General features: G+C 39.7%; 3 protein-coding genes across 6 annotated transcripts in view; 1 reads left to right on the forward strand and 2 right to left on the reverse strand.

Moving 5' to 3' along the window:
- cenpp (centromere protein P) overlaps positions 1–3,281 on the forward strand; it is a 76,206-nt gene extending 72,925 nt beyond the window's left edge. For both annotated transcript variants that reach the window (XM_026347108.1, XM_026347109.1), the window contains exons 7-9: positions 1,222–1,301; positions 1,507–1,598; positions 2,170–3,281. In XM_026347108.1, coding sequence (XP_026202893.1) covers positions 1,222–1,301; positions 1,507–1,598; positions 2,170–2,300 — 303 coding nt within the window. In that variant the 3' untranslated portion in view covers positions 2,301–3,281. The remainder of the gene's footprint in view (positions 1–1,221; positions 1,302–1,506; positions 1,599–2,169) is intronic.
- A 133-nt stretch (positions 3,282–3,414) lies between these two features.
- ippk (inositol 1,3,4,5,6-pentakisphosphate 2-kinase) lies at positions 3,415–15,211 on the reverse strand. The gene is made up of 14 exons (XM_026347106.1): positions 14,916–15,211; positions 12,774–12,833; positions 11,972–12,067; positions 10,634–10,700; positions 10,210–10,328; positions 9,851–9,940; positions 9,245–9,303; positions 8,734–8,806; positions 7,447–7,599; positions 7,008–7,131; positions 6,448–6,583; positions 6,225–6,327; positions 5,885–5,976; positions 3,415–5,678 (listed from the first exon to the last, which is right to left on the reverse strand). Exons 1-14 carry the CDS (start codon positions 14,994–14,996, stop codon positions 5,426–5,428), a joined length of 1,506 nt encoding a protein of 501 aa, XP_026202891.1. The 5' UTR covers positions 14,997–15,211; the 3' UTR covers positions 3,415–5,425.
- A 1,649-nt stretch (positions 15,212–16,860) lies between these two features.
- On the reverse strand, positions 16,861–26,348 carry rbbp5 (retinoblastoma binding protein 5). Of its 3 annotated transcripts, none has more exons than XM_026348895.1 (14): positions 26,210–26,348; positions 25,074–25,099; positions 24,773–24,945; positions 24,079–24,219; positions 23,750–23,912; positions 23,339–23,448; positions 22,915–23,034; positions 22,540–22,693; positions 22,341–22,412; positions 22,025–22,142; positions 21,653–21,722; positions 20,982–21,217; positions 20,550–20,627; positions 16,861–17,126 (listed from the first exon to the last, which is right to left on the reverse strand). In XM_026348895.1, the coding sequence occupies exons 1-14, from the start codon at positions 26,226–26,228 to the stop codon at positions 17,074–17,076; spliced, it is 1,533 nt and encodes a 510-aa protein (XP_026204680.1). In that variant the 5' UTR covers positions 26,229–26,348; the 3' UTR covers positions 16,861–17,073. The 3 variants fall into 3 exon arrangements, with proteins under 3 accessions (XP_026204680.1, XP_026204679.1, XP_026204678.1); XM_026348894.1 differs by having other exon boundaries at positions 20,403–20,627; XM_026348893.1 differs by having other exon boundaries at positions 16,861–20,627.
- Positions 26,349–27,064: the final 716 nt, after the last annotated feature.

The raw sequence follows: 27,064 nt of genomic DNA on the forward strand, positions 1-27,064 counted from the left end.
TACACAAATACATACTTGAATTAACACCTCAGCAAAACATTCATGAATAATACTGATCATTTCCAGAATGAACGGAGGACGAGTTAAGCACATCGGCGCTCTTATAAATTCCACATTAATGATATCTGTACCAACATGTACTAACATCCGAGTTCTTTTTTTCACCCCGACCAGACTCACAGGTGATTCTGTCTTGACTTGTCGGGATTTGTAAGCTGAATCTACTGTATAACACTTACCTCATTTATAGTGTCGAGTAAAGACAGACGAGAACAAACGGAAAATAATTTCAATGTAGATGAATAAATCTGTTACCTCCAGCACAGATTAGTTGGATACCAAACATCGTGTTTCATTATTAACAGTAAAAGTAGTGAAAGTTTCCCAGAGCACTGTGAACATCAAACTGAATTCTTAAAGCCAAGATTTGTTTAGTATGATAAATTTACCATTAATGTATTAAAAATATCTTGTTAACTTGGTGAATTCTGCACTAACACTGTAAGACACGAGACAAACATTAACAAAAGAGACCAAGAAAGTCCAAAAGACCTGGTTCTGATTTCATCTGAACTGGTTCAGGGAGGAGAAACTTGCAACAACCTGGTTCTGATTACAGACAACACACATACAGCTGCTGCAGATGCCTCTCAGCTGAGTCGCCCGGTCACACCCCTCACCTGGTGAACCATCGCTGAAACTCTGCCTGTAGGTGTGTGTGTGTGTGTTAATTCACTCACTGAGGTAAAACTTCAAGTGAATCAGAAAGATTAGAGCAGATTTCTCTCTAGAAACTCGTTAAAGTCAACATCAAAATGAATAATTTCCTTCAGATCATGGTCATGGGTCTACCTGCCTCTGATTTAAAAAAAAATAAAGACGACACATTTTACTGTAACTGAAGCAGCTTCTGTCAGAAAAGAAGAAATGACCTCACTCTCAAAATAGTTCCTAATACTTGGTATTATTTCCTGTAAAAAGCTCTTTGTGTACAAACTTGTGCTTTTCTTTTTTTAATGAATTAAAACCAGAGTTCTGGTTATTAAACAAAGGTTGTAGCGCCCCCTGCAGGCCGAGCAAAACAACTTAGGACACAAGGGGAAAACTGCTGTGACAGGCTTCATTTCACCAAGTCACTTCTCATATGTACTCCCCACTACTTCACTGGTCTTCTTTCGACTCCATGTCTAACTACTTCTCGCTCTGTTTGTCTCTCTGCAGGAGAAATATCCGTCTGTCGTCTCTCTACCTGGAGGCTGCAGCTCAGAGATCATGACCCTGAATCATCCCAAGCTTCCTGGGTAAATAACCGTCTGTAAACATACAGTGACACAACTTTCATCACTTAAAAAAATAATGATAATATAGAGCTATAAATAGGAGAAAGACACAGAGCTGTGTAAAGTCAAAGTCAATGATCTGTGATTATGGAATGACGATATTATTCATCTTGACTTTGCGTCGTCGTTTGCTGACCTCATACTGTGTGTGTTTATCTGTTTGTAGCTGCGTTCTGTTCATTCACTGGTCGGTTGAAGTTTCCAGAGAAGGTGGAGTCACTCCAAAGATCGAACTGCTGACAAAGATCCCAGAGAAAGGTAAGAAGTTTCCCTGAGCTCCACAGACAGGAGGATAAAAACCTACAGCAGTGAAGGCTGACGTCAGAGGTTCTACAAATAAAAAATACAATAACACAGTTTTATGAAATGATATTAAGCATTATACATTTATTAATTCACTTGTTTCAATTATTTTATTTCTAAACAGACCTGATAATAAAAAATACTTATTAATCATGAAGCAAATAGTTGCACATGTGAATAAGATTTTTAATAAACTAATATATTTTACCATCAGTAGTGTCTGCAGGCTGCATAATACACAGACAAGCTCCCAATGTGTTTTTTTCCTTAAACTGTAACAGAAATATTTAATCAACAGAAAAAAATAGCAGGTAAAATGTATAGATACTAAATATAACTAACTTAGTCAATAACATATTGATGTGTAAACCTCACTTTAATGATGCTGATGTTAAACTGGGTCATTTTAGTTTCTTTATACACTCACTTTCAAATGTAGTGAAGTATAAAACTAGTAAAAAGTATGTATTTAAGCTTCTTCCACCCACTGTTTACGGGCGTTGATCTAATTTTCTCGTCTCTGCAGCTCTGCAGTTGTTTCCCTCTGAGGCTGTAGGTGGTGCTGATGAGGCTTTTCAGAGTCTGCTGAGGATCCTGGGACCTGAAGCCGCTGTGGAGTCTCTCATCAGGGCGGTCAGCCTCTCACCGGACACTTAACTCACATCATGTGTACCAGTAAAATAAAAACGTGTTTGTAATTATGTTTTCAAATATTTGTTTCTTAGCTGAGATCTGCAGCACATCACTTTTATTTTTAATATTTTAGCCCTTCATAGTTTTCAGAGTAAACATACAGAAATAAACACACAGCCGAGTCCACAGATAGATGGTTTAGTCTCTTAGAAATCTTTATTCAACAGAGCACGACTGTAACAGCAGAGCTCATTGATCAGAATCTACAAAAATAAATAATTTAAATACAAAATGCCAGACACCAGAGTCGCCTTTGTATTTTCAAATAGTTTTCTTCTCTCAGCTATTTACACACTCTGTTAATATAAGTCTGTAGTATCACAGTGCTGCGATGTTTCCTCAGGCTGACGCTCAGGCAGCAGGTGGAGGCAGAGCCAGTCGACCAATCAGAACCAGCTCACCTGTCACAGCTTCCTGTGTGTGCGTTTGTGTGTGTGAAGAGGTCTGGGCAACGTTTTCCTGATACTTAACATAATGTCTAGTTTAGTTAGTTTAGCAACTTCAACAAAACCTATTTAAAGTTGTAAAGAAATTTACAGATACTTCATTCAGCTGGATGGAAAACACCTAGCGCACAATTCCTTTAAAAAAATACATTAAAGTAAAACATTAGATTTAATTTCTGTTGATCTTAGAAAACTTATCCTTCAGGAAAACACAAGCTCAGTGGTGTCTTTAGCTGCAACGTTTAAATTGGCAGCTTCCATTTTGTCGTTCGACGTAACTAACAACCTGAAAATATCAGCTTGCATTGTGGGAAAATGTTTGTTGAATTTAGACAAAATTATCATTCATTTAAAAAATAATTATTAATAATTAAAACTAGTAGTTTTGTGCAGATTGTTTCCCAGCACCTGCAAAGAGTTTACCAGTGATACTGAAGAGTATCAACTGGGCTCTGATATGTACAACAAAATAAAACGGGGAAATCTAAAAACTATTTTACTTAAAACCACTACTTTAAAATTTTACCCACCAGCCAGCACAGACACAAACTGGGCTGTTTTCTCATTATTACACTGACTAGATTTAAAGTGTTTTCATAATTTTGTCAGATTAAAAACAGATGACGAAGATGTGAATTAGTGACTTTTCATTTAAGATATTCAGAAACATCATGAACAAAAGCTTCAGTTTAAATGTGTCCAGACCTCGAACGTCTCACTCACAGACGCTCCTGCTGCCTCGTCGCGCTGCCTATCGAGTCTTCATTTCAACAGTGAGAACGATCGGCGGTTCTTTCAGTTCACTGCGGTCCACTCTCCAGCCCTTAACTCCTCCGTCTTCGAGACAGACAGACATCAAAGGAAGCCAGCAAAGGTAGTAGTCAGTCGATAAGGGGGTGATTGATTCAAAGGTCAGAGTTCAGAGTAACAACCATTCGAGAGATGGTCTTCACTTAAACCTCTTTAGTGTTCGGTTTTTAATAGAACTACTGACCACAGCCGACAAGTTCCCAGAAAACACACCTGACAGAGAGTAAAGGGTCTTCTGTTGTCTGAGGTTTCAGTTGTGTAGTGTGATTTGTTTTCAGACGCCTGACTGGCTGATGGAGGTTGGAGAGTGGACTCTGTAAACACAGGAACTGAAGTCAAGTGTTACCAGTTTATCTGAATCCTCTGCTGGTTTAAGAGAACGATGAGATCACCAGGAGACGTCCTCGCTCCAGGTGACGTCGCCGTCCTCAGAAACCATCAAACGTCAGACGACCATGTCGAGCTTCGTTTCACGTCGTCAGGAGTTTGAGGTACATATAGTTCATGGCTGCCTCCACAGCAGTTTCACCTCTCAGCTGTGAATGCAGCCTGTAACAAAATGAGTTTTCATAACACACACAGCACCACCGTCCTCCAAGAACAGACACATGGACAAACCCACACCACAGACACACAACAAGCCACTTAGGACACAAAAACCAGCAGAGCAGCAGCATGAAGCTCAGCCTGTCTGAAGAGGAGTGCTCTCTGTTACCCAGCAGCCCTTGCTGCAAACCAAACACGCCGATCTCTCCATTCTGGCTCAGCTTCATGCTCTGTAAACGTGCGGTCACATTTTGTTTGATGGACTTAAACCAGCTTCAAAAAGGGAGGTGATAGTAAATAAAGGTGTGGGTCTGATAATCAAAGAGGGAGTAAAGGAAAACAACCGAAATGAGACTTAGTTTAAATTTGAACCTGGTTCTGACAGTCGTATGTTCATCAACACAGAAACTGAAAAGGTCTCCATTCTGACTCAGGCTGTCGTATCCACCATGTTGGTGTTGACATTCCTCTGTGGCTGTTACCGTGGTGATGCCTCAGAAGATGACATAGACAGTCATACTCTCCGTGACAGGCCTCTGCATACATTCATTAAATTACATCAATCACACATCACAGCACAACAACTCTTTTCTCTTCATCCTTCTTCTGTCTCCTGTCAGCATTGTTGCCCCGGACAACAAGAGTCAGAGACAGTTGCCACAACAACCACATCAGTCCAGACACGAGGTTAAAGAATAGGTTCACAGGTGTGTTAAAACAATATTCAGGTGTCCATATGACACTGAAACAGGTTTTTCTTTTTTGTGGATTTTTGTCTCACATCACCCACATTGAAAGTGAATTATGGAGGAACAAAGAATAACTACAACAACACAAAACAAACTGCTGTGTACATCTGGACACCTGGCAATTGTTTGTGAACCTATGATTTAATCTCAGATTGTCACCAACAGAAAGACCAAAGCACCCTTTAAGTTTCCTAAATGAGAACCGTGACAGGACAGTCATGATGTTGGGATTCACCACTGGACTGCAGCAAGACGTCAAGTCCCCCCAACATCATAAAAGCTCTAGAATCAGTAACAGAAACATCTGGAAGCTGTTTAAACGTCTGGTGATTCTGAGGTGACTCCTGGAGATTTCCTTTCTTCTTTTTTTTTTTTTGCTGAGCAGCAGCAGCAGAAAGATTCATACCTGCCACCGTGAGCTCAATAAAGAGTCTCAGATAAGCAGCTCTGGTCTGAAGCGATTTCTTGTAGTTTGAGGCATCAGCGTGGTGTCAGTTCTTGTCTTCACAGATCAGGATCACCCAGCTCACCTGGGCGTTCACACTGGGTGGAAGAGCAGAGTGCAGTCCTCTCTCTCTGCAGCTGTGAAGATATCTTGGAGTGGTGGCAGAGAGCCCTTTGGCAGGGCTCCACCGGTCCTCTGGTAGCACGAGACGATCTTCTGGTCCAGGCGCAGCTGGAAGGGGATGCTCTCAAACGGCTTTGGATCGAGATCCAAGATGGACACGGAGTAGGAGAAAGCAGGAGGTCTGGAGGAAATGAAGTCCTTAAGCCGCCTCTGACTGGGGAGACTGAAGGACGGGAGAGGAAGAGGGTTACTGGACAGGAAGAACTACACCTCTGGCTCCACCTGGTGGACTTCAAGTGCTACAGACTGAACCCTCTTCTTACTACACCTGTGTTCAGCATCGTCCAACACACTGAAGTTATTACTCCTAATTATTTTTACTCCCTCGGCTGCAGACTAAATGTTCAGATTCTTCTCAGTGACTCTTACCCTTCATCGTCCTCCTCTTCTTCACTTCTGGGCAACAGTGCAACCATGATGGAGCAGTCCTTCGCTGTCATGGCAACGCGGTACTGATGGACCTGACAAGACAAACAACAGATAAAGTACATCCTGAGCAGAGCTTGTTGATGCATCACACCTTTACCTGTCTGTAACTAACTCAACAGTCCTGTTAGAAACCTTTTCCACATCGATGTGATCAGTTAGAAACATTTTTACTTTGCTTCACGATAAATAAGCATTTTTCCTCCTCGATGTATTTTAGCTCCGTCTTTGTACTAATGATTTTATTGCTCCGTCAGCTGACTCCTCACACACAGAATCGCACCTTGGCAGCAGCGTACTCCACAGAGCCGTCATCCTCAGTCGGACATTTCTGCAGCTTCTCCAGGAAGGCCTCGTTGTACGGGCCGTCGATCTGAAGACAAGTTCTGACAGACAAACACAGGAAGTAGCATCAGATACCCACTATAATCAAAAAGATTAATCTCATGTCGGAAACTGTCAACACAGTTTTCCCTCCAGTATCTTCCCTCTGAATTGTGTACTACCTCTCCTTGGGGAAGTCATGCAGGTACTGTTCCACTCTACGGTACAAAGGGTAAAGTCCTTCAATGTCCAGCGTGTCCAACTTCTGAGTTTGAAGGATTCTGAACAAAACACTCTCGCTGGGTAAACCCTGAGAGCCTGCACAGAGAGCAAGACAGACAGGTTTTCAGAGAAGAGTTTCAGGTCTCTCTGTGAGTGTTTACTTTAAAGAGTCTTAGACACATTTACATAAATGTGCTGAAAATACAAATGCTTCATTCAAATCACACGTTTTCAGCACAAGAAAAACCTGAGGCTGCAGACATCTGTTCCACCAGGCATCTAGTCCACACAGACTCTGATGTCTCACTTACTGTATACACAACACGAAGTACTGTGTAGTGTACATTCAGCTGCCACTACTGAAAGCTGTGGTTTGGCACTGGGGTCAGTATGTAAATTTGTACTTGGTATGTGTCAGTGTATGTAAATGCGAGTTGCTCTCACTCCGTGTGGTGAAGAACAGTAAATAAACTAGTGCTGTTTCACAACACTCTGGTACAAACAGATGAAAGATTCTGACCGTGACGAATCCTCTCCTTATTGAACACGCTCGCTTCACAGAAGCTCCGTCCTTCTCCACATCTGTCCATCACCACTCCTCCCTCTCCTCCTCCACCACCGCCCATTAGGGCGTTCACCAAGACCTACAAACAGAGAGGCTCAGCATTAATCATCAGCCCTAACAGGATGTGAGAGTTTGTGTGACTTCCTCTACAGACAGTAGCTCTACTGCTTTTCAAGTTTGGAAACTGTAAATCCTGACTAAAAATCACAATTAATAATGACCTTAATTAATGACATTAATTGTACTGTAAAAAATACTACAGTCGCAGTTTCTGTAATGAAGAAACCTTAAACTGTGTTTACACAGCTGAGCTAAGTTAAATATTTGTTTAGTTTTTTTGTAAATGACACTTTTTGTCTTTACATATTACTGTGTTGTTGTTTTTTTTTTTTACCTGGATGAAGTCATTCAGAACAGCCTTGTTGGTCATGTGACTGTTGATCCGGTTGTTTCCGTGCAGTAAGTACGGTCTGAGATGATGCAGCAGACAGTTCAGGTCCACTGAGTCATCACTGCCCTCTTTACTGCTGTAAACACACTGACCGCCCTAAAAACACACACACACACACACACACACACACACACACACACTGTGAGCATCATACTATGATAAATAGTCTAATAATCTTTTCCACAGCAGGAACAGACGGACACATAACTGACATACCTAACCCTTGTCCTGGATTCTACTTGTTTCCACTGTCCTTCACCTGTGATTGGTTAAACGTATGCATCACTATGCCCCTACCATTAGCATTACAAGCACTGTGTGCTGTATAAACACACTCTCATACTGGTTGAAGAGTGAAAATGAGAATCATCAACAGCTGCTTCACTCATTGAAGAGTGAGTGAAGCTCAGCCCCACCCTTATGTAAACTGACCAACAAGAGAGACGAGTAGAAAGTAGAAAAGCAAGTAGGTCGATATGTTTCTGGTGTAGAAAGGTCCTATGAATAGGCCTTCTCCACTGCAGGAATTTACTGACCTAGAAAGAATTTTTTCTCAGGTCCTGCTTCTGTTTCCACTGTCTTTCACAATCCTAAGATGTACCCCATCTATTCTAATTGCTTTTAGACTAGATGGTTGGAACTGAGTATTATGTTAGTATTCACACAGAAAAGACATTAATTAGTTTTCTGCATTAATTTGTCATAAAACGTAATCTGATCGTTGTCCAAGTCATGAGTATCACATATGACGTGTCTATAGAAATGACACAAAACAAATTCTGATCTTTTGTCTTTCTTGAGAACAACCATAAAAAGATAACAGGTGCTAGCATACCTGAAATGTTTTGAGAAAATTATTTTGAGGGTGTGGATAAGAGGTATTTAGACAAAAAACACTAAAACACCAACTTTTAGAGTTTGCTGCGCACAAGAGGAATGTGAGAATGTTTGCACATCAGATGAAAGTCTGTGGATGTTGGGTGATGCAACAGGACAATGACCCAAAACACACAACAGAGTGAATTCAAAAAAAGAAAATCCACCTTCTGAAGTGGCCAAGTCAGAGCCCAGACCTCAACCCAGTAGAGATGCTATGAAACAACTTCCACCAGATTCAGACAGATTAATGCAGAAAACTATGAAAGTCCAAAAGGTTCACATACTTTTTCTTGCCACTAAATGGACACAAAGGTTCCAGCATTGAAACAGGTTAGACTGGTTGTGTCTCACCTTGAAGATTTTGAAGTTGTTCTGAGGTTCTTCTATCAGGTGTCTGATGGCAAAGTGCATTCTCTGTCTGTTCCTGAACAACACAAGTGAAACCAAATTAGAACAGTAAAGAAGCCTAGTTATCATTATCAATATCTAAACACCTGTTAGATGTGTAGTTTTACACTGTCAGCTGCTCTAACCCACCTCTATTATCTCATGACTCGACATATTGTGCATTCTTGAGAGAAAGAGTCACCAAGTTAAACACTGACTGACTAGACTGCAAAGAATTTCTGTATCTCACCATCTACATTAGGTAATAGTGGGAGAGGTTCATGTTGGAAACCAATAACCTATGAGACATACTCTGGAAACCCGCTCTACATGTAGAAATGTAACCTGAAACTCTATTTATTACATGAGGAGGAAGCCACGCATCAATTTTGTGCAGTAACGCCGCAAAAAAGTTCTCTGGATGCAAGTATTTGTATATTTGTAATGCAAATCGAAGTAGCTGCAGCGAACTTACCCTGAGAACAAGTCTAGAGGACAGTACAGACTGCGCCTCTTCCACTTCCCATTGGCCACCTGAGATACAGGTAAAGAAAACAAATAATGAATATACGCACAATCAGTAGTAAGGTAATATTAGTAGTTGTTGTACTGTAGTTTTCTGTTTCACTGTAGTTCCTCAGATATTCGGGGGTGGTCATCTGTCACACTGCACTGATACCAATACTTTAAATTGTACTAGTGTTCTGTATATTTGTGTTGTAAATATACTAGTAACAATATACTAATATTAGTTGTGCTGTACTCTCTGCTCTTCTGCGTATTTTTGTTTGAAACTGTTCTGTATTTGTGCTGCAGTTGTACTGAAGTTATTCTCTAGTTGTACTTTATTCCTATTTTGTAGATGTGTCTGTAGTAGTTCTGAAGTTTTAAAGTACTCATTCTGCACTTGCTCTGTATATTTGTACTGTACTATAGTCACACTGTTGTGCAGTTCCTCTGCAGTTGTACTGTATTTTTGCTGTAGTAATTTTCTTGTTGCCCTTCAGTTGTTTTGTAGTTTTAATGTAGTTTTTCTGTTGCTGTACTGAAGTTGTACTGTACTGTACAGTGTTGTAGTTACCTTGTAGTGTTGGTGCATACAGAAGCGGCACATTTTGGTCTTGATGTCTTTGCTGACATGTTTAGAGGACGGCAGGAAACCACATTTAGGCTGAAACCACAAGAACAGAATCAGCTGACTTACAAACGCACAGCTCGACTCGTGATTCCCTGAATCCTCCAGTTTTGTGTTATTCACACACAATGTTTCCAAATTTGTGGCTGCTTCTCTGGAGGGAACATCATCTTAGACGGTTTTTATTAGAAATGAACATTTCCGTCTTTCCTAAAACAAAACTAGTACCACTATTACAATAACAAAAGGGGAATAAGACTTTTTTAAGCCACTTTTAATAATAGACAGCAGCAGACTGTGTGTACCTTGATCTCGATGCAGAGCGGAGGGGTGTGTGTTGGCTGGTGGAGGCCTGGAGAGGTCAGGTTGGGCAGACAGAGCGCACAGCCGCTGTAGATGTCCATGACCTTATCACAGCGCCACGCTAACGCACACAACAAACAGGAAGACGTTATCAGTATGTGCATGTTGAGTAAATCAACTTAAATCCTTTATATTAACAAGAGATTATAACTTTTATCTCCTGTATAGACGGATAAACACAGTTTTCATACTTTTTGGTGACAAGTTACTGATGTTATCTATTTTTTAAATGTAGATGAATTGTGTGTATTTTAATTGTATTTGTCGCCCTGTGGGACAAATACTATGAAGCTCGAACAATTCTTTTCACTCTCGTCTGCACAGAACAGCACAAAGTGTCGTCGACAAACACCTTGTCAGCCTTACCTGGTCTTTGATGTTGTACTTTGATGGACAGCTGTCGTACAAACTCGAGCGGCAGCTTGACGACTTCCTGTAGAGAAAATGAGGTCGCTCACTTTAGTCCAGTGTGTGGAGATAACATATTTGCACTCCTGTCTCTGCTGCTTCTGTTATCTACTGTATGTAAAGCGCCGAGTGATAATGTACAGAGCCGACCGTCAATAAACCACTCTAATGTAATAGTTCTGCTTGTTGTTGTCACACGAATCATTAAGCACCAATAGTGATTTAAACGAATTACACAGCTATATAAACCAGACATCCTGTTAGCGTGTGAGTGTGAATATTAACAGTGGCCTAAATACTGACACATAAACTCAGCTGTTAAATCCGAGCGAGCTTTTTCTAAAATTAGGCTCGATCTGACCAGGAGAATGTGGCTCATGTGCTAAAATCCTCCAGACGTCCAAACACTGCGGCTCTTTGTTTGGAGGAATTTGTGCAAGAAAGCAGCTCTGAATGGATAATGTGTGTGAGTTATCTTTGTGTTATTCATGTTTACACCACCGAGCACCAAGGTCCTGGTTTAACAAAGACGGAGTTGATCAGCACGAGGTGGTGCTGGTTTTTGAACGAACCCCACATTTGTACCTTTTATAAAGTATAAATAAAATGTGTGTAGGATAAAATGAGCTCAACAAAATATCTCAAAAACTCTCCGACTGGTTTTATAGCAGAAATAAATCTAAATCACCATAGCAATTTTAAAAAAATGAACCAAAAGTCCCTGAAGTCTGGAACAGTGGCAGAATAAAGACCCTGGTGATGTTTTCCTCGCTCTTTTGGAGACACAGTCTTCTAAAACGTTCAAATAAAAAGGAATATTTTCTGAAATAGACACCGGACGTCACAGCGAGCTGCATCTGAATCATCCTATTTAGCCCAAGCAGTCCACTTTTCAGAGGGGTGGTTGGTACCACATAACTTCTGTATTTTATTTTGAACCGTGGTTGAACTTCCCACTCGTCATCTATAGATATTTTTATCTTCTATAAAAATACTAAATATTCCTGTGAGATGGCAAAGATTTCTGTACACTAAAACAAATCTGAAAGCTGTTATAGACATATACTCAAAGTGGAAATTCACACTGAATCGCAAAATACAGAGAAAACACAAACAAATTCACAGGTGTTGGGGAGAATCATCGGAACAGTCAACATGAAGCAGAGCAGTCTAAAAAAGGAGAAGAGGGAGTGCAGCCAAGTGATAACATGAGGATCGTCTCAGGAGGCTTCCCAACCTGAACCACATGCTTGTGTGCAGGTGCATTCAGAAATCAGTACAGTGAAGTGTGTTTACCCCGCTGTGGATGAACTTCTCTCCCAGGAAGCTGCTCATCACATTAGAACTGAAGTCAACGATGTTCTGAATCTGCCTGAAAGCTTGCTCCGCTGTCTGGAGAACAAACACAAAGAAAGACAGACCCCAAGGTGAACACACAAGTAAACACACCAGGTTACATGCTGGGGGTTTCCACAAACCTTCACCTTCTACTACTGTGTGAGCCTGACCTGTCTTATTTTTCCGGCTGATTCAGTTAATACTATTACACGTGGACGACTCATTGTCAGCTCCATATATAACCTATACATTGTCAAAGTTTATAAAAATGGGACATAAAGTCAACTAAACGTAAATTTAAAAAGTCTCTCCGTACAACAGAAACACAACCTGCAGCCTCCAAAATAAAAACTTTACAGATGAGTCAACAAGAACAAAAGAAGACGCTCAACTGTGGACAGTGTCAGAGATGGATGCTGAGGCCTTGTAAGAAACACGCTGATAATGCTTAGTAATACTCTCCCTGTCTGGCAGCAGCCCTGAGGGAAACACGTTCTTGGCCTGCCAGAGATTCCTCCGACTATCTAAGTAGCTGCTTCAAACTGAACATAAAACAACAGCATGCACAGTGAAGAATGAATGGGATTCTAAAATTATTAGGGGTGTGGACGTTGGGCTTAAAGTTCGACTTAACCTGTGAAGTATCTGTCTGTCAGGCCATTCATTTTAAAATGTTTGTGTACATTGGCAAAAAGAATGTGGACAAACAGGCCTGTTTTCACTGAAATGTTTTCTGACCAGACACACAACTCGTGTTTACCTGTGGTGGGTTTTCAGAGTCCTCTGCTGGATACTTGAGCAGACGTAAAACTCTGGAAAACTGCAAAAATAACAGACAAGAAGCTCAGATCAGATCAGTGGAGCCAAATTAAAACAAAGTACGATGAACTTGGAATCACATCTGAACTGCTGACTAGTGCCAATTCAGGAACCGAAAAGCACAGTGCAACAGGAACAGTAAATTCACGGTGGAAAACCATGAGACGACTCGGAGGAAAAAGCTTTGGTGAGCTGTCAACATGAACCTCCAAACCTTAACGACAATTCAAACAAGACATATTTCTACTGGTACAATGAACATGAATGAACATCCATCTTAACACTCAGCATCTACGTGCTCACAAATAAGTGTTTATTTAAAGGGATGTTAAGTTACAGAGGACACAACATATTTACACGTGCTGTAGTGATGTTATTATATTAAATAAGATTAAATAAACCTTTTTGCACGCCCCTTGTAAATAGATTTATCACCTTAGATCTGAACAATGTCTTTATTTTAACAGCACTGGTGACATAGTTTTACAGAAGGATTTACCCGTAAGAGGAGAGTTGTTCCTTAAAGCTTATCTCTTTCAGTTTTAGTCAGGTTTGAATTCTTTTGAATAAGAGGATGTAGCTTCACATGTAAAGATACAGTATCTCCTTTTATTCTGCCACACTGCTGTGACGGTAAACGTTTGTGTATTTGACCTGCATGTAGTGCTCATGTGTACAATATTGATCGTTATACTGGCTGCTCACATGTACCTGAACGCCAAAAAACTTCTTAAATGTGACAATTTACAGCTTTTTCTTGTTTTAAGTTATAATAACAATGCAAAAAGGCAATTTGAAGACTTCACTATTTATATATAATAAACAAATATAGACAAATTTACAAAATAATTTGAGTATCACACAGTAACATATATACAATCATTATGAGATATTTAATTTGTTGAATTGGCAAAAAAATCAATTATACTTAATTAATACTAAAATATACACACTTTTATACTTTTTAATATCTCAATATCAAGTAGGAGATTGAATTCATAATGCTCAAATGAATCCTCAACACAACCGTGTTACTGCAGAACACTTGACAACACTTTCTTTGTATTGAGAACCTCAAACTGTACAAACATGTGTTACATCAGGTTTCAAAAGGTCAGTTTCTTATAAAATATTACTTTTCCAAATGCATGGTGTATTTTATTTGGTTATTGTGTTGAGGCAACTCACATGTCTTCTCTACTTTTTAATATTGGAGCGAGAGGAGCTGGTTTCCTTTAACCATAGATTAATATCTGTTTAGTCCCACCTTAATTAACCAATTACAGCTCTAATGACTACTGTCTATTGTCAAATTCAATATACAAAGAAACCCTGGCATTTCTTGTGCTGGTTACAACACTGTTCAAGTGATGCCATGACCTTTTAACTTACCGATTGCTCAATAACAAAACGATCAAACCAGCACCGTGAAGGGCACGTTCCCACACTCTGGTGAGAACCAGATCAGTGAACGCACCACCCACCCCGGGTGGGTCTAATGTCTGTAAGCTCGGATTAACCATTATGGAAATGAATTCAACAGACAAGCCGTCGGCTTTAAAACCAGCTCACGGGCTGGTCTTGTGAGGAAGCGGCCAACTAAAGTGTTTTTCTCGCCGTGTTTCTTGAAGCAGACCCTGGAGAGGACAGCCGCTGGCTCCACGTCAGTCCGCTAACGTTAGCTTTCTACATTTTATAGATCCACATCACACAGTCAGTCCGTGGCTCTACCCTCTACACGAACACGTAACGTTATGTAATTACTAAGGGTGAGTGTTTTAAGCTTTTTTCCTGGAAAACAATCTTTACATTTGATAAAACTGACTCCCAGCCGCTGGCTAGCAAGCTGGATTAGCTAGCAAACACGGGCTAACGGTAGCGATGATAAATAAAATCCTGGCAGTTGACATCCCTCCGTCAGTCAAACACCTTCTCCACAGGTTTCCTACATAGTTTCTAAGTGCACCAACACCGAGCTGAAGATGATTCACCGTTATCAAACTGCGAGGCGGGCGGTGAGGGTCCCCTCGAAGCCTCAGCTGAATTTATTAAATTAGCTTCGCGTTAGCTTAGCACCGCTCACCTGTACGTGTGAGACCACCAGACTCTTGTTTCCTTCTCCGTGATACTTCCAGTCGTTTTCGTCCATTTTGTCCAGTTCCATCACAGCGGCGACCACAAGCTGAGCTCCCGTGAAATACCACAAAGTGACACACAACGTCACAGCCTCATGCAAGTACTCCGACTGGTATTACTGTCCGCTACTCGCAGTAATTCAGAAGTAGCTGTAAGTACAACACCGACTGTACTGCTGCCCGGCCCCGGATGTCCAAGTGTCCTACCAAAATACTACTTCCGAATGAGTTCAAAATAAAAGTCCTTTAAGATAGATGAACCACAAAGAGGAGATTTAATCATGACTGAAGTAAAAGGGTTAATTAATCTATTTCTGTCCTTTTTAACTAAAATAATTATCCAACCCTCATTTATTTTATTCAGAAACGAACTCTTATGAGTAACAAAATAATTGTGGGTGGATAATCTTTTTAATATGAGACAATGTTCACATTGTACAGTACCTAGAAATAAACCTTTTTTTAAAACAGCTCCTGTAATGAAATTTGCATTGTGTTTATTAAAAAGCAATATCTGAATAGCAACATGTAACTAACCCCCCGAAATAATCATCTAATCGAAGAAAAGCATATTTCTCTCTGAGCTTTAGTTGAGTTAAATAAAAGTAACATAACATTGAAATATGCACAGTGTTTGAGTATATTAACTCATTAACATTTCTACTTCTGACTGTATATAAAGTCAGAATTTTGCAACAGGTTGTGAAAAAGTGTTCTAACAAGAGAAACTCAAACTAACAATCTACGAGGAAAACAAATTATGTAACAGTAGGCTGTAATTATAATTGATAATACTGATATTTAAAATAGTAATATTATACAAAATATAAAGTTGTAAAGATGTAAAAAAAAAAAAAACAAAATGTTCACAGAGGGATAAACTTTTAAATTACCACATTCATCTTAAAATGACCAATAAAAAAAAACTGAACATTTTTATGTTTCTGGCATTATCACCTACTGTTTCTATATTTTCTAAAATAAGCATTTTTTAGTTTTATGGCTTTAATTTTAAACCATTTTTCTTTATTTCTCCAGTTAACTCTGTCTAACTTCGTTGGTTCTTTGATTGATAGGTTAACGAGCCGCTCCCTGTCAGGGATATCTCCTGGTGTCCCGCCTACTCTTCTGTGATTTGTCAGAAAACTGGAAAAGAGGGGCGGGGAAAACGTGTTTCCAAACAACGTCACACATGAGGATACAGAAATAGAAATAACAGAAGAAAAACAATAAAAAATCAGACGTTATAAAAAATAATATATAAGTATATTTATGTAGAAAGCAGAGAAAATCCATCAGCAGTAAAGAAGAACTGACCTCCGTCAAACGTAATGACGTTTTTTAATTATTAGTTGTTCAGACACCTGTGTTAAACAGTGGTAGTAATTTAGTGAATGTGCTCAATTATCAACTTTGTAGGTTTGGTTTCTACTTATCCTACAAACGAATGATTATAAAGTAGTGTGTAAACAGCTTAAAGTAGTTAATTAGTACCTCAGGCAACAAGAGTAATATGCCTCTTACAAATGAATGCATCATCCACTAATGTAATATATAACAGCATTAACTCAGCACATTTCGTTGTAATATTTACAAACTTCACACTACCACACAATTGTTTATTTTTATCTATTTCTTTTTAGCCTAGTCATCATGAATACTTTGAAGTTTAACCATTGTGAAACTTAGTAGTACCAGAGGTATCTACAGATGAGTTCAGTCTTGAAAAACAAAACCACAGGGCAGCTTGTTATTTGTAAATCAAAATGTTTTAATACGTATAAAAACAACAAGAAAGACCATCCACACATACACACACGTGCGCACGCACACACACACGCACACACACACACGCATACACACAGGCGTTCTATACATGACGAATCCTACAGAGACAGAAGACGTGATCTCTACGGTGACGACTTGGCCGCTTCCCACTCTCTTCGTCGGCTCAGGTCGGTGATCCGAGCTGAGGAGTTTCCCCAGTGACGCTGTGCAGGAAAACAGGCGGCTCTGTCACAAACAGTCTGTACATGACATCAGGATTGTTGTGTGTGTCTCCATTTCAGCCAATAGGTGCCTCTTTATAACTGTACACGGCAGCCATCAGTCCATCCCTCCTACGTCGTGCTGTTTGTACGACTGTGTTAAAAGGCTCCCTGAAAAGATTCACAGATTAATGTCAGATACAACAGGAGAAGATGGCTCCGTTTACACAATATTCTCTTTAACGTTGCCTATAAACTCCTCACAAGGGCTGTCAGTATAAAAATAGTGCAGCTGTTGCCCTTTGTATTTGGACTACAGAGCAAAAACCAGCACTTTCTAAATAGTCAGAGAGATCCAGGACAAAAAAGAGTTTTATTAAAAACATCATCTCAGAACACGTTATTGACCTTATATCTGTTACCACATTTAACCAGTAGGTGTTGTTCTTGTTGTTCTTATTGGAGGCATCCAAACAAATCCTGTTTCAATGTTTTAATCTGCGGTGTGAATTCTGTGTCCTGTGTCACCCTATCTTCAGACTTAAGAAGCTACTTGGACGAGTAGTTTACAGTTTTGTTAAGATTACATTTTTAGCAAAAACAAGTGAAACCACGGGTCATTTTACTACAATCTGATTAAATTAGTATATTAGGACAGTCTATCTATCCTATCTTACTTATTTTATTATTTAAATAGTACCTCATTAATTCCTTCCTCTTTACCTGCCAGTTGCTGTTATGTGGATCAATAAAGGCTTATCTTATCAAATCAAACATGGAGGCGTGGGAAAACAGCTAGCCTGGTTCTGTCCAAAGTTCAAAAACCTACCACCAAATATAAACCTCACTAACAATGTGTTTCATCTGTTGATTCATTATTGAATTATTATTATAGAGCTTCTAAAAGTTTTTGAGCGAGGCGCCCCCTCCTAACCAATCAGATGCTGCTTTCACTCATACACCAGACCCCTGAACGCCTCTCACCTGGGTGAGCTACATGTAAGAACACAAAAGTCCAAGTCAATTAACTCAGAACTCTGACTTTTTCCTGCCAGTCCCCTACTACAAAGTTCGATTGAGCAAATACAGCTGGTAATTGTCTGGAGAATTCATTATTTATAGTATATTTAATATGTGTTGTTAGTGGATTGATTTCGAGTCTCATACTACAGCTGGCTTGATTTCCTAAAGTTTCATTTTGTAGATTTAATTTGTTCACGACGGTTGCTGCCAGTTTGTATTCACTTATAATCATTAACAGACTAATATTGTTATTTATTGTTGTGTCTATTTCTTTCTTTTTTTGAATAAAATAAATAAATACTAATTCATAAATCCAGTGGCTGTTTGGTAACAGAACCTTTGTAGAAAGGAATTCAGACATTAAAATCAACAACATAAACACACAAAAACATCACACATCTCTGATACACACACAGAGACAGAAAAGACGGGACCTGAGCAGCACTGCTCAAGACAAATGTTCATGTGGCATGGTAAGCCCAAGGAGCGAGGTGGGAGTGGGAGCAGGAGGGTCAAAGGCCAAGCAGGAAGCAGATGAAGACTAGCCAGCTAGCCTGCAGGGAAACAAGCTGCACCATCCCACTGTTAGCCACATCAACACCCATCTGCCAACCACAGTCCGACTCTATCAAAGTTTTAAATGACAGCGAATTAGTCAGAGTGAGGCTGAAGTAAGCAGAGGGAAAACGAGTATAAAGCCACAGTCCGGGAAATGGAAAACCACAGTTTGTAGGCACAACAGGAGTCAGTGTAACCTCCTCACTGCAGGGACAACATAAAATACTGTTTCTACCACTTTTCAGACTCTTTCTGGTATCGAGCTTTCTGATAATATTTTAATAGAATAACAATCATTCTATTTAAGAGTGATGTATTTTTATTAACGTCTTGCTGCAGCCTGTCTGTGTCTCTCTGTGCCAAACTATTGATGATCACTGATCATGTGAATAAGACAGATAATAAATATATTGTTTAATGATTTAGAAAAGCTCATTAATTTTGTCAAAACACACTGTGTACACTGTTTCCAGAATCAGATGTGGGACTGAGTTAAGATAAACTATAGTGGAACATGTCATCTGTCACATTAAGTTACTGTTTTGTATATTTTTACATTTAATTTAACTATAAGATCTGATGAATGGCACTCTTTGTTCACCTGGTTTGTTTGCTCACCTATTAAAAAAACTTCATAACATTGTTCTATAAGCTGCAATTTGAAATGAAAGGTTAAACCAGTTAGATCACTGTAACGAAGTAACTTTACAACTTGCCTATAACAGATCAGGTATGTTAAATCTGTGAATACGTTTCAGTGAACAAACACACAGGTTTAAACATGCTAAAAATAACAGGTTCCCAAGGGTTTTTTCACAGAAACAGGGAGAAGATTCTCCGTATTTAACAATTGATAATACGTTTATATTTATTTTGAACAAACCAGAATGCGGAAAAAAAAATATCTACATGTTTCAGATATCTGATGCTGCTTAAGGAGGATTTACTGGGTTTCGTACATAATTCTGTAATAACCTAACTTTACCATGAATAGCCTTGAGGTGATTTAGCTGAACTCTGCTTCATTTTTATGTAGACTAACCAGATACCTAACGTGTTCAGTTCAGGTTAAACAAACTCAGTTTTGTTCAATTTGTTTAGTTAGTTTAAGCTGGTTATAAAGCTGTTAAACCAAACTAAGACAAAGACACCTGCTCCAAACCTGTAGCTTAACTAAATCAGTGTTTTACCAGATCCCATGTACAGACAACCTTCACAGAAACTTATTCATGTCTTCCTTTCCAGCAGGATGAGCAGTCGTCTGTCTGGTCTTCCAAAGTTAAAAACTTCAGTTCATTCAGACGCAGAGAAAAAGAGCACATAATTCCAACTCTTAAATGTTTAAACTGGCTGTCTCTCTACCTCCACTACCCAGGTATTGTAAATTATCTTGCTTTGCAGTTTTCCAGTGGCAGTTTAAGATCTGCTAATTCACACGCCAGCAAATTGCATCTGAAAGGCAACATAACATGCCTCAGACATTTACAACACGAATTTAAATATAAATAAAGCTGCTTTGCCTTTTTATCTGCTTGCCTACACTGGTAAAAACCTTAACATCATCATATTAACAGTGCTGTGACACGTTCACATATTTATCTCTGCTCATGGTTATTTGTGTTTTAAAACATCTGGTTTTACCTGTTCTAACACTGGTTTCACATGTTCTGATGTCCGGACTGTGGCTTTACAACAGGCAGGTCTCTGTCAGTGAGTTTTGTGGTTGGGAGGTGGGGAGGGTGGATGCACTACAGAGAGGGAGGGGAGTGATTTGGAGACAGGCCGGGCTGGTGAGGTGTCAGACTAGCAGGGCAGCAGGACTAGCAGAGCTCCCAGACTGAGCAGCATGGGAGGTGGCATGCTTACCTGGGGCCAGGACCCCCTCTGCCCTGCCCTTCATCCCTCCTCCTGCTCCTCCTACTCCTGGGCCAGAGCTGCCCAGGGCCTCCACGGGGAAGGAGGGCCGGTCACCCCTGTAGGGCTTGGGCCTGAAGGGGAAGTCTTTGTCTTTACCTTTGGAGCCTTTGGGCCGACCTGCTGCCTTCTTCTTTGACTTGCCATCCCCCTTCACACCCAGTAGGGGGTGCACCTCTGAGGAGAGATAAGGCAGACACAAGGTCACAGTTCAGCTTATTCACAATAAAACAGACGCTAATATGAACTAACTTTAATACAAAAACACACGTGATACAGATATAAACACTGATTTCCCAGTACCTGTAACCTGTTGTAAACCAAAGTACTTCATAGGATTAATATAGTAGTAATATTTTAGTCTGAAGCAAAGTGGACAAGTAACTGACAGATCCCACACTGTCCCCCACTGTTTGACCTAATACAGTACAGTATATGAAACCATCTCTACTTTAAAGAAAATAATGACCTTTGCCAGTGTTTGACATTTACAGTAAAGTGTTTATATAAGGTTGGATTATTTTCTCTCACCATCACTGGGCACCCCCTGTAGTTCGATGGTGGTGGTGCGAGCTTTCTTTTTGGCTGGGCCACTTTCAGATGACGGCTGTCGCTGCTTCTTGTCGCCGCCGGCCAGTGCATCCTCTTGGGTAGCGCCCTGGACCGAGGCATCTGGCGGGGGGCCGAAGGGGTTTTCCTCGGGATCTTCAACCTCTGGGGCAATGGGCAGGTACAGCAGGGCCTTACAGTCCTCCAGCTCCTCATCACTACAGCACACAAACAAGACTCTCAGTAGTTTAATAGTTAATTCAGGCGGCATTGGTTATCTCATTGTGTAACTGTAATTATTACTGATGTTTGTGAATGCACATAGCGGGTGTCACAGTCTGCAGCAAAAAGCATTCAACTCTTTATAAGAGGGCATCTTTGGGTCATTAAGTGAAAGGGTGAATCTGATTCTTACAATATTTCTGGTCTGGAGGTCATGGGGCGTATAAAAAAAGATGGTTGCATTATGTTGAATTGATGATAACAGAAGTTGGGAAACTGAGCTTGTTCAAAAAATACCTCTGACTGACAAGAGCAGTGACACTGTTCACACAGAAGTCTTCACAAAAGTCACTTCATCTACGAAACAATACTTCTGAGAGCGTTAAATCATTGTGTGCAGTGCTGTATTTCACTGCCCTGTTCTATCTCACCTGCTGCAAAAAGCAACTATGGGGTCAACAGTGGTGACATCCACCTCTTCATCTTCTGCAGCGTCTCCACCTGCAGCATGAGCACAAATTCATGTCAGAGGTATCCAGAGAAAATCAGTGAAATAACCAAAATATAATCTGATTAACAAATTAATTGCTTCTACTAGTGCAATTCTTCTCAAGTGATGTAGGTGACATGCTATACAATAAACACGTTGCCTTAAATATTTAGTATTGTTTCAGTATTTTGGTTTCTTTTGATTTTGATTCAGCAAATAATAAGTCTGTTGGAAAAAAACACTGTACCACAAGATGCGAGAGACTGAAACAACAGAACAGAACAAATCTTAGTGTAGTGTGTGAGTTATTTACCTGTCTGCTCTGGTTCACTCTTGTCTTCATCCTCAATATCAAATTCGGACTCTCGCTCCTCATACTCCACATTTTCATCCAGTTCTTTGAAGTCTGGAGCAAAAGCGCTCCAGTTTTCCTGTGAGCAAATAAAGGTGCATCAAGTCAGCTGATAGTCGTGCTTCATTTAGGGATAGATATTCTAAACTTTTGCACACAAACATAAATCAAAATGTTTGATTCTGTTAGAAAAATCAAAAATTCCACACTGAATAATCACCTGTAACACTGCTTATTCATCTTCATTCAGTCTTTACCAATAATACGGTCTACTTACCACTTGGTTCTGAGCCCAGATGGACACCACTCCACTGGAGATAGAGGCAATGATGGGACGGACAGGATGCCACTGGGCAGAAATGATATGGGTAAACCAAAAGATTTTCACTACACACTGTGCATTAACAGAAGTGCTCTAATATACTAATGTCAAATTTGTGTTCTACTGATCCGTAACTCCAGTTTAAGATTCTTACAGCAACATCCAACAAAAGCTCTCCTCTGGTTCCATGCAGGATCTTTACGAGGTTGCCAATGCTCTTCTCCCAGATGTAGAGAGCATGCTGCCTGGCTGAACCTGCCACTATGTACTCTCCATCCCCAGAGAAACAGCAGCGCTTCCATGGAGTCCTGCACACAGAAAACACAGGTGATGGACAAACACAGATCAGAAGAAAGAGGACAAAACATGACAGAGCAAGAATCCTTTCCAATTGCATTGCTGCAATTTCCTAGGTAATATATTGCAATTAAGCCAGACATTTACCTCCTAAATTCAAATAAACAGCATGCTTTCAATCTCCAACAACAGTTCTTCTGATACCATTAAACAGGATTCAGTGTTTACTTACCTGTTTACAAGATCTTGTAGTTTCTGCATAGGTTCAGGCTCACCATCGCGGCCACATGTCAGTATCTCCCTGCCGTCATACACCCTGATGATCCGGTCTGCAGTGTTTATGAGGAAGCAACTGCACAGAAAACAGGACAGGTTGACAAATAAGTGAAAACATTAGAAAGACAGGAAAATAAATCACACACCTTTCTCGGCTGTGAATTTTAAAGTGAGTATTATGAAGGATTTTGGCAACCCTTGTGTTCTATACAAACAGTATTATCAAGTGTGCAAGCATACACACAGAATTCACACACAGAACAAAGAAGTACAACCCACAATTTACACTACATCCTAATGTAAAAGATGTAGGCTGTGTAATCCATATTGTTTTTATCTATCTAGGCCAACACACAGAAAGGTCTCCTGTTGCCTCTCACCTGCCCTTGCGTGCAAATTCAATGGATTTGATGGCTGTGGTGTTGCTGGTGCCAGTGGTCACTCTGAAGGATGCCACCAGCTCCTGTGTGTTTGTGTTCAGAACCAGGATCTGCAAAAACAGATAGGGGACAGGAGAGTGAAGGAAAACCACAAAAATACTGGATATTGTAATATAAAAAGTTCTTCTTCATAGGCAGTGTATATGAATGTCTTAATGCAATAATTTCTGTCAGTCTTATTTTAGATACAACCTAAGATGCACCAAAGTCAGAAATGTTCTAAATCCAGATGTACAAATGTGAAGCTCTGGGTTTTTGCTCAATCAGTCTAGCTATATGTGCTGCCTTAAAATTTGTTGATGTGACTGAAGAGTGCACTGTGAACAGAGTTTGACCAATAGTGAGGCTGACCTTTCCTTTGGCATTGCCAGTGTAGATGTACTCGCCCCTTCGGTCAAAGGCCGCCACAACATTCAGGTCTGAATCATCATCTACAGGAAGGACAACGTGTTTGGAGTCCGACAGAGTGAGCAGGACCGGTGCTGACTTCATAGGACACACCAGCACCTTGTCCCTAAAACAAAAACATAAATTGTTAGTAGTGTTAATGTGAAATATCAAAGTGTATTTGCCTATCACTGATAAAGACAAATTAAATATGCAAAACCGACGGTGGATGTCACTGTTCCAATAAAAAAACAGTCAAAACACTTCAAATGTACCATGTACAAGTGACTCACATATCTCTGGGATGGTACTGCAGTTTCAGAATGGGTGAAGGGAAACGAAACCTCTGGTCGCAGTCTCCAGTCAGGACGTCCCACTGTGAGACAATGTTGTCTGTGGAAGCACTTACCAGCTTATGGCCGTCGCGACTCCAACTGCACACACACAAATAAATAAGATTCTGTAAGTCATCATTAAACATTTTTAGTTGTGTATACAGCTGGTGTCATTAACCAGTCCATTGTTAACTTTGTCAGACATGTTAATTATAAAATAATTATTGTTTAACACCACAGAGTAGCAGTTTGAGAATTGCCTAGTGTTATAACAGAAACAAAAACAACATAAAATGAGAGCTAAACTGGGTGCGCTGCTGTATTAAAATACAGCAAAAGTGATGTCAGAGGGAACATGAGGACTGAACCAATGTTTAAACAGCTGACAGCAGAGGAGCCCTGATGTGTCCCACTCATGATCAAACAATGATTGTGATTCACACTTTTATTTGAAAAGGAGCTAAAAATTAAACTTTTCTGTAATTAAGGTGTTTCAGTAAGGACCAATGGGTTTTGAAACCAAGCTAGAATGCTACAAAAATGTCCTTTAAAAACAGATGGTTTAATCTGGGAGTAGCCAGAGAAAGTGCCACTGAAGCAGTGGCAATGCACCAAGAAGTGATGACCACACGCACTGTATGATGTGTCTTACCATAAAGAGCAGACTGGGTGGATATGTGCACTGATGATTTTGGCGATGCCCCGTGTGAGGAAGTCCCAAATGACAATGCGACCGTCATTGCAGCCTACAGCCAGCAGGGTGCCCCAACGGTTGAAGGTGCAGGTGAGGGCCATGCTGATACAGTCCAGAGTCCCATCTGCCTCCTAACAACACACAAAAAAGTCTGAGTTTAGATGACCACAGAGGCAGTCCGGACACACTGCTTCACATATGACTATGCTCTAACAACAGGTTATAAGAGCTTAAGAGCTTATAGGAGCTTGTAGCTTACCTCTGGATAGTTCTGCCCGAACGATTCTAGGAGAAGAATAACAAAAGAAAACAGAGGTGAGAGGCACTTTCTGATACAAAGTATTTCAACACAGAAAAAGAAATTAAAATTATTTTTCCTGAGGAAAATCTCTCAGAATAGATGCAGACATTACAAGACAAAATTTCTTATCATTCTACAACAAGAGTTACTATTGCTTTCTTTTACAAGGAGCAATTATATAAGAGTGTGCATAACAATAAAACTAGAACCTTCAGAAATGTAACTAGAATTTCTACTAAAAAGGAGTACAAATCAACCATTTCGTTTTTTCAAGACAAAAGAAATTGGAATTGATTTAATATTTAATTTACAAGACATTTTATATATATATATATATATTATTATACAAAATATATTTAAAAAAAACTTGCAGCATCTCTCACATATACATAGACACTGAGCATTTTTCAATCAAGCTTCAGATCTGTGAAATCTGTATTCTATTTTTGAAAACTAAAATAACTCAATCTAACTTAATTGTCTAACTTACACATCTTGATTACATAAAGGTAAAAAAACACAACAATCCTTTCTAACTGGCAAAAGATTTTATTTTTCACGAAACAGAAAAATTATAATTTCACAGCTATTTGTCGAGTAACTGACATATGGACCAACTTCTTGTTATTTCACAATGTTTCTAATAACGTTATGGACCAGTCGTTACTAGGCTTGGTTGACTATACAGATGATGAAACAATAAATGATGAAACAATAAATAAACGTATAAACTTGGTACATGTATATGTATAAACATTTAATTCAAACATAATACGACACATAACGTTATTGTTAGCTAACGCTAACGTTAGCTAAGTGCCACTTCGCCTCCTTCCTTTTTAAAAAGGTTTAACCTGCATATATTAGATTTGTTGGGTAGGATGACAACTTAGGAAGCACTTTAGCGAAGACTTTTGATTGGAAAGTTTCTAATAAAATTGTAATAATGCATTTAATTCTAGTTTGACTCGCATGGGTTGTTGTTAGCATGCTAGGCTAACATGTAATGCTAACCATAACAAGCGCATACGTTAGCATTAGCTATGCGCGAACAGTCAGAGTTTAAGAAGCCAGGGAAAGATGTTGTTAATTACCGAGCAGTTCTAGATTCATTGTTGAACCTTCGAGGATCCAAAGTTCCTTAAAAACTGGATTTCTGTGAATATTTCACAAAACCGCCCTCGTATTTACTTCAGCTACAGCTGCCGGGGGAGACTGCCGCCGAGCTCCAGTGAGGACCCCAAACAATGCGACGTAGAATTTGCCTGAACAAAATACAAACAACATTGTGTGTTGGTGGCTTTAGTTTAGTCAGTCAGATTTATGGTTTTAAGTGTTCTTTTTATGTGATTGTATTTGTAATAATAATAATATTAATCTGTTTGAGAAACATCATATTCAAAGCATCAACAACTACATCACTGTTAAATGGGATGTGCACTATAGTGACCTTCACCTACTAATATGTGTGACACTGAATAAAAAATAGTGTCATAAGGCCTGTGTGATGTATTTCTTACTTATTGATTTTATGCAAGTTAGTGTTATTTAAGACTGGATTATAAACTGGGCAAAGTGGACAGATGTGTGTTGTTTTAAGACCACTGGATGCCCTAAAACTAGAAATCCTGTCCTGCATGCTACCATACCACAAACCCCCACCAGAATCTAAATTCATTATTTTATATAATTTTATTTGTTATTACATAAACAGAGGATTAATGGGGTTGACAGGGAATGGGAGGCGTCCACAGTGTTTTTCGCCCTGTGTTTTCCTAACTGGTAAATCCAGCTGTGGTATGTGGTGTGGTTCTAATGATCGTGAAGGAATTAAAGTTGGTACAATAACACTATCATCATCTTTACACTGTATCTAACATCTCTGCTCCAGTTTACTTGACCGTAAATAAGACAGAATGTAAATACGTGAGATTCCCTGTGAGTCACAA

Source organism: Anabas testudineus, chromosome 5 (genome assembly GCF_900324465.2).
Source record: "Anabas testudineus chromosome 5, fAnaTes1.2, whole genome shotgun sequence".
NCBI lineage: Eukaryota > Metazoa > Chordata > Actinopteri > Anabantiformes > Anabantidae > Anabas > Anabas testudineus.

Excerpts from the sequence above, each read along its gene's own strand:
- ippk (XM_026347106.1), bottom strand. The coding sequence starts at position 14,996 with ATGGAACTGGACAAAATGGACGAAAACGACTGGAAGTATCACGGAGAA. Across the intron at positions 9,304-9,850 it reads GTATGCACCAACACTACAAG|GTGGCCAATGGGAAGTGGAA; the intron begins GTAACTACAACA and ends CCTGTATCTCAG. Across the intron at positions 6,584-7,007 it reads TAAGGAGAGGATTCGTCACG|GCTCTCAGGGTTTACCCAGC; the intron begins GTCAGAATCTTT and ends CTCTCTGTGCAG.
- rbbp5 (XM_026348893.1), bottom strand. Across the intron at positions 24,220-24,772 it reads CACCCAGTCTGCTCTTTATG|TTGGAGTCGCGACGGCCATA; the intron begins GTAAGACACATC and ends GTGTGTGTGCAG. Across the intron at positions 22,143-22,340 it reads TCTGGGCTCAGAACCAAGTG|GAAAACTGGAGCGCTTTTGC; the intron begins GTAAGTAGACCG and ends ATTTGCTCACAG.